Raw genomic sequence first — 6,440 nt, 5'->3', positions numbered from 1 at the left:
CTAAAATCGGTTGGATCTAAATAACTTCTGAAGGACTCCGAGCTGCACGATGTTTGTCTGAATGAGTATAGAGCATGCAAACACCTACAAATAAGGTCCAGGTGTCAAAAAACCCGAGTTGCTCTTTAAACACCGACATTTAAACTGTGATACACGGTTGCAGTATAACGTAATTTACATTAGTCAGTTTTCTTTTGGCCGCCGCCCTTGGGTGCATGGGGGTGGGGGAACAGCGGGCATATCTCCACGGACCTACCTGCTTTATGCAGCAGTCTGGTTGTGCACCGCTGTGAAGTTAGTTTTGCGTTGGGTCTTCGACGGTTAAGCAGTTGTATGGATATAAGGACCAACAGGTGCCTGGGAAGATCCAACCTGAAACGAACTTCACCGAGGTGGGACATGACAGCCGTAAATGATTAATATTGTCCTGCAAAGGCCCAGATTCGCCTTTCATCCGGTGAATTTTAGATTGATTTTGTGATACAATAGTTTAACATTCATTTTATATACCACTTTAGGGTTGCGCATGAGAAAGGACTCTTTCACGCAGATACCTGCTAGTTATAAATGTAGAGAGTGAGGATCAGAAGGTCAAGCTTGAAAACATAGATATAGTTCTCTTTCCTTTATCTCAGACATGTAGATTTTTCACCTACCTTGACATGTTTCGGCGGAAACTTCCGCCTTCCTCAGAAATGTCACCAGATGATAGGTGTGACGTGTTAAATCTGCTGGTGTTACCCTCCTGTCAAATTTTCTGACAGGAGGGTCACGCGTCCCGCTGTCTGTTCTCCTGTGCAGGACGCTGCTCCAGGTGTGTGAGAGCATGTATGCCCCCACCTCCCTGTTCATCATCCCTGGGCCCTGTTTCCTGATCTCAATGGCTTCCCTATTCGTAATTCAGGAAACGGGACCCAGGGACGATGCACAGGGAGGTGGGGGCATACATGCTCTCACACACCTGGAGCAGCGTCCTGCTCAGGGGAATGGACAGCGTGACCCCGTCAGAAAAATTAACAGGAGAGTCACACCTCCATAACACCAGCTGATTTAACACGTCATATCTATCATCTGTTGACACTTCTGAGGAAGGCGGAAGTTTCCGCCGAAACATGTCAAGGTACGTGAAGAATCTACATGTCTGAGATAAAAGAAAGAGAACTATATCTGTACAACTTCAAGACATAATGAACACCTAAGCTTGAAAACAACATTTAACTTCAGCCACTATGTCTGATAAGCATAAACTGAGGCCCAGATGTAGCTCACACAAGACCAAATCCAGTATGACAAGTGCAAATACAGGCCAGGATGTCATTTTTGAAAGATGGGTAGTCCTTATAATGCCCTGGAATGCGCAAGGTCTCAAAACAGGTAGATGATGTGGGGTATCTGCCCCCAATGATTTCCACAGAGAGACTCTGTGGTACGACCTCCCATCCGGTCCAGAATTTCACCAAGTTGGTGAGTTCAGCTGGTGTTGCTACGAAGTAGATTCAAATGGGTGATGATTAGTCATTAGAATAAATAGCCAACTATTGCACAAACAGCTTAACTTAACAGAAGATTAGACAAACTCTTAAGACGAGTAAACTTACCATTGGTTATGAACTGTCGCAGATAGCCTGACATGCGGCACTTAGTTTCGATGGAACAGTCTTCATCATCACTGTCATCCTCACGAGGCCATGTGATTCGCTGAAGAAGTACCTATGTTGAAAAAAAGAAAATAGAATGACTAAGACAATAATTTTGATTCTTAAATCAATACTCATTACACTCTTTGGTCAAACATAACTGGTTGATACCAATGATGTCAATTGTAAGTAATGTATAGGAATACATCAGTAACAAGAACAAGACAAAAATGGACAGTAATGGATGCCTACAAGGTATAAAAAACATTTTCTACAGCACTCAAAGATAATATTAAAATAAATTCAACCTCCGCGCAGACATTTCCTGCCACATCTTTAGGAAAGAGTAGGGCCACTGTGTCAGGTCTTTTGGTCATCAGTGTCCACAATGGTGTCTCTTTAAGACCTCGTCTCAGCTGTTTTATTTGCCGTGTCACACGTCCTATTACCTGTTAAAAGTAAAAAGAGAGTAAGAACAGAAACCATCAGGAAAAAGTGCAGTATTTTTTATTTTTTTATTTTACCAAAAAGTAACTCAAAAGACTCAAAAACAAATGTACAGTCTGTTTGGATAGACATTTATCAAACTAAGTTTCACTCACAGCATGGATCAACAGCTTCTCAAAAAGCCACCTCCTGTTGTTCTCAGTTAGGGAAGGGAGGTCCCATGCAAAGGCCAAGTCCTGGATGCTTTGTTTATCTTTATCAGACAGTATGGATCCCCCTTCAAGCTTTAAGACAATAAGGGATGTAAAATATCTTGTCAAGGACAATGGATACCAGAGATGGCAGTTAGTGATGGCATGTTGTGGGCTGATACAAATACTCTGCTGATATTAACACACATTCCTAATGGATACACAATAAAAGGGATATACGGATTCATTTTGGTGTTGGGAGTATATATTTGTATACATATGTGTTTTTGTTTTTTATAGGGCAGTTACTTTAGTGCATTAATTAGATTAATTACACCACAAATTAGTGCGTCATAAAAATGTATCGCAATTAATCATAGCACACAAACATTTTAATATTGGCCAGCAGGAGGACTCGTACATGGCAGTGGCACGTCACTTCACACATGCGTCTCTAGTCAAACAAAACAAAGCCCAGGTGACAACAGGAATGGCATATTTAAGACTTAGTCTTGTTTTATTATTGAATTGGTTTATCTATATTTTTACTACATTCTTTAATAATGCATCAGGCCTAACTGGTTTGCTGGATGTCCTCAACCTTTTTCTTATTTTGAATTTGATTTATGAAACACACTGAAAGTGAAATTTGAGTTGCCTGATTGAGCTAAGAATTTTCTGGACAAGTTGCCCTGACTTTTGTTTTATTTAATCACCAATAAAAATGTGGATTTATAAATCTTCACTTCTTAGTGTATTCATTTGATTAGTCATGCACAAAAATTTTATAATATCCTAGAATTCAAATTCTTTATTAGGGTACTTTAAGCAGATATGAGATTAAAATGTGATTAATTAGATTTATTAATAATAAATCCGCTAATTAATTAGATTATTTTTTTTAATCGTCTGACAGCACTAGTTTTTATATATGTTTATATGTGTATCCACAAAATGAAGAGTTTTATGCTCTACTGTTAAGTGTCTTGGGATAACACTTGTTATGAATTGGCGCTATACAAATAAAGATTGATCAAATAAAAAGGTATCCACATTGTACAACGTATTACCGAAAGACAGAAAACTGTTTTTTAATTAAACATACAAGCCTAATTGTTTCCCTGATGTCCAGGTCTGGACAGTCCTCCAATGTAACGGTGGCAGTGTCAGGACTCCCACCAAGCAGAATATGTACAAAAGCAGGGCTGAGTCCCTGAAGACTTGGGGTGCGTCTCAATGCGTTAACTTCGTGCTTCCTCCATCCTATCTCCTCCACGACACCGGAAGTACTTTCCCAGTCGCCATTTTGAAGACTGTCCCAAAGCGATAATTGCGCTCAGAGGAGAGAGGAGAGAGGAGAGAGGAGACTGATCGGAGGAGCTATGATCGACGAGACACGAGAGCCGGCTTTGCGGAAGTCTTTTCACTGACCGACACGCCCCCATATGGAATATCACTCTCTGATTGGACGCTGCAGCAGCTCAGACTTCACATGAAACTTCACAAACACAACGGAGTTTAATGAGAGAAAAGACGAGCTGAAGACGGGCACAGAGGATCGTTCAGAAACTGATCATAAATCTGGTATTAAAGGGTTTGCTGTGAGTTTAGATCACAAAACACTGAACACAACCATCATCAAATCAATATAATCAGAGGATTAATACAAAAAACTGACTGATCAATAATATCTTCCTGAGACACAATAAGGTGGGTCATATTGATAGTAATATAACCCACTTTATCTGATCGTAAACTCTGAAGCTTCAGAGTTCACGATCAGATGGGCTCAAGATAAAGGATAAATAATTCATAAATAATCTCACAATTACGCATTTTACCGGAAAAGTGATCCGTGAGCTTCTAAACAGCACACAGAATAAACAGAGAGCAAGTTTTCTTTATGGTTACGTGTGTGTTTAACTGGTTAAAAGAACAGACAAATCTCTGTTACTGTTTCTGTTTGATCAGAGTTATTACAGCGCACGTGCCCAGACGCACAAACAGCTGTTAGAGCTGACTGACAGATGATCCAGAGGTGATCAGCTGATGCCGTCATCACTGAAACTCGTCGCTTCATGTGACGCTCCGAAGGAGAGGATGTCCCATTGCTCTATAAAACGAATCTCCTCCGTTGCTCTCTCCTCTCTTTATTTCCTCGCGTCTCTCCCATGCATCTCTGGTGGGAGGGACTAAGACGCAAGAGAACGACGCAAGTGGAGGAAGGAAGGATGGAACTTTGGAGCTTTGAGACGCACCCATGGTCCTCCATGAAGAAAGGAGTGGCCTATCATTCTCCCCGCCATCATGAACATCTCACTCTCCACTAGAAAGTGAGAAGCTGAGGGGACTAAATGCCCAGGCTCCCCCTCAAAAAGACGTGTAAGCTTTTTACCTGCTGTTAAGACATAAAAAACATTAATCAAGAACAATAAGAAGAAATAGGCCTTGTAGTATATTGGATTACCAGAAGTGCTATACTAAGTTTGGTCCATAGGTGGCACTGTAGCTTTGTGGTGTTGTTACTTTGTTGATGTTGAGACCACAGAATAAATGTGGCGATACACTGAAATGAACATGGCTCTGTCCGCATTTGTGTTTCCCCTGGGTGTGTATGAGAGTGATTCCTCAGAAACTGCATTTTATTTTGGTGATAGTCTGGCCAACATTAAGAGGAGCTTTTAGAAATTTGACAATGCTGAAAATGCTAAAAAAAAAAATACATACCAAAATTTATGCAAAACCCTGACTTCAGTTTTTCTATGCATGTTGAGAAGAAAAAATGGGTTACGCCCTCTCCAATAGCAGTATCTCCTGTAAAACAATGTCAATTTTGGTAGCAAAAGCACAAGGTAAATAAGTGAGTTAGATTTTGACAATTGTAGCTTTTAACTGAAGCTACCTTCAAGTTTGCAATTGAGGGGTCGTCCCCATTCCACATTAGGCCGCTTGTAGAAGGAGATCAGTGCCATGTCCTGTTCTTCAAGGCTTTTTCTGATGTCCATGCTGAGAAGTAAGGGACTCTCTGTATCATGATTACGCAGAGAACTGCCAGCACACTGAGAAATGGCCTTGCTGGGGTCAGTGATGGTTAACCAGTCTAATATGAAAACAAAGGAAATAAGGTTGTTTCATTACCAATATTTGTTGTTGAGACAGCAAAAAGAATTCAAAATTTCAGATGTAACATTATATCTTCCTTAACTTTCCTATGCTACTGCTAAGCCTGAACAGCACCTACCATCTGTAATAGCTGTAGAAGATCTGGATGGTCCAGGCATTGCTTCTTGGTCTCCCTCAAATGTAACGCTTTCATGTGTCACCTCTTTCCCTGCCCTTCTACCCTCACAAAATTATTTTTGTTACAACTGTAGAATAGGCAGGACAAAGACTGAAAAGACAATGAGAATAAAAAGTACATAGATACCTTTCCACACACGAGGAAGTATGTACCTCAATGATATCAGTAGGAATCATCTTCGTGCAGACAGGACATTCCTGCACACCTGCTGATTAGAGGTTGAGAAGAGTTTCAAAAAAGGGGTTTCTGTTTTTTCAATACCAATACTCACAAAAGCTGAACATTAAGAGTTCTTACACTGTCTCTCTTCAAGCCGACTGGTTTCCCCATTGGCCAGGTTATCGTCGCTACAGAAATCCATGACGTCACAAGATTTGATGTGCTCTGTCAGGAGTGGAAGGGGAACTTCTAATCCACACTTCTGACATGTGGCTTTTGGCATGTTGCTGAATGCTACATCAGTTAGTGGCAGGGGGTTTGTGCTGAGTTCTTCTTGGATTGGGGCAATGTAAAGGTTTTTACACCCACGACTTAAAGATTTCAGCATCACGCCAGTATAGCCAGTATCACTGGGAGTCACAAGATTGAGTTGTCGGCTCCCCCATCCACCTACAGATAGCAGGAGTGGAAGATTACATTACAATCAAAAGTTATTAGATAATCCAAACATTTAGTCAAAGCACCTAAATATGTCATCAGAACAGACCAGGCTGAAGAAGTAACCTAAAACAAACCAGGTGTTTTTTTTTTGTTGTTTTGTTTTTTCCCACTTCTGCCAAGGAAGTTATGCAATAATCAGCATCTGTTTGTTTGTTTCTCTGTTCGTTACATATCTAAAAAAAAAAAATGGACGGATTTCAATGA

At 40.6% G+C, this 6,440-nt stretch overlaps 1 protein-coding gene across 1 annotated transcript; it reads right to left on the bottom strand.

Annotated features, from left to right (window-relative positions):
* Positions 1–889: 889 nt before the first annotated feature.
* LOC141786449 (uncharacterized) lies at positions 890–5,769 on the bottom strand. The gene is made up of 7 exons (XM_074665097.1): positions 5,703–5,769; positions 5,178–5,375; positions 2,240–2,368; positions 1,946–2,086; positions 1,599–1,710; positions 1,270–1,483; positions 890–974 (listed from the first exon to the last, which is right to left on the bottom strand). The coding sequence occupies exons 2-7, from the start codon at positions 5,214–5,216 to the stop codon at positions 890–892; spliced, it is 720 nt and encodes a 239-aa protein (XP_074521198.1). The 5' UTR covers positions 5,217–5,375; positions 5,703–5,769.
* Positions 5,770–6,440: the final 671 nt, after the last annotated feature.

This window comes from Halichoeres trimaculatus, unplaced genomic scaffold (assembly GCF_033239565.1).
Source record: "Halichoeres trimaculatus isolate MK-OKI-2021-1 unplaced genomic scaffold, fHalTri1.1 fHalTri1_scaffold_29, whole genome shotgun sequence".
Lineage (NCBI taxonomy): Eukaryota > Metazoa > Chordata > Actinopteri > Labriformes > Labridae > Halichoeres > Halichoeres trimaculatus.
Note: the sequence above shows the minus strand (reverse complement) of the source record. Positions and strands in the feature narration are given on the sequence as shown.

Bases quoted from the DNA above. Each gene is read 5' to 3' on its own strand.
- LOC141786449 (XM_074665097.1), bottom strand. From the start codon at position 5,216: ATGTGGAATGGGGACGACCCCTCAATTGCAAACTTGAAG. The intron at 1,484-1,598 runs GTAAGTTTACTC...TCTACTTCGTAG, and splicing joins GCGACAGTTCATAACCAATG to CAACACCAGCTGAACTCACC. The intron at 975-1,269 runs GTGAGCTACATC...TCCCCTGAGCAG, and splicing joins CATACTGGATTTGGTCTTGT to GACGCTGCTCCAGGTGTGTG.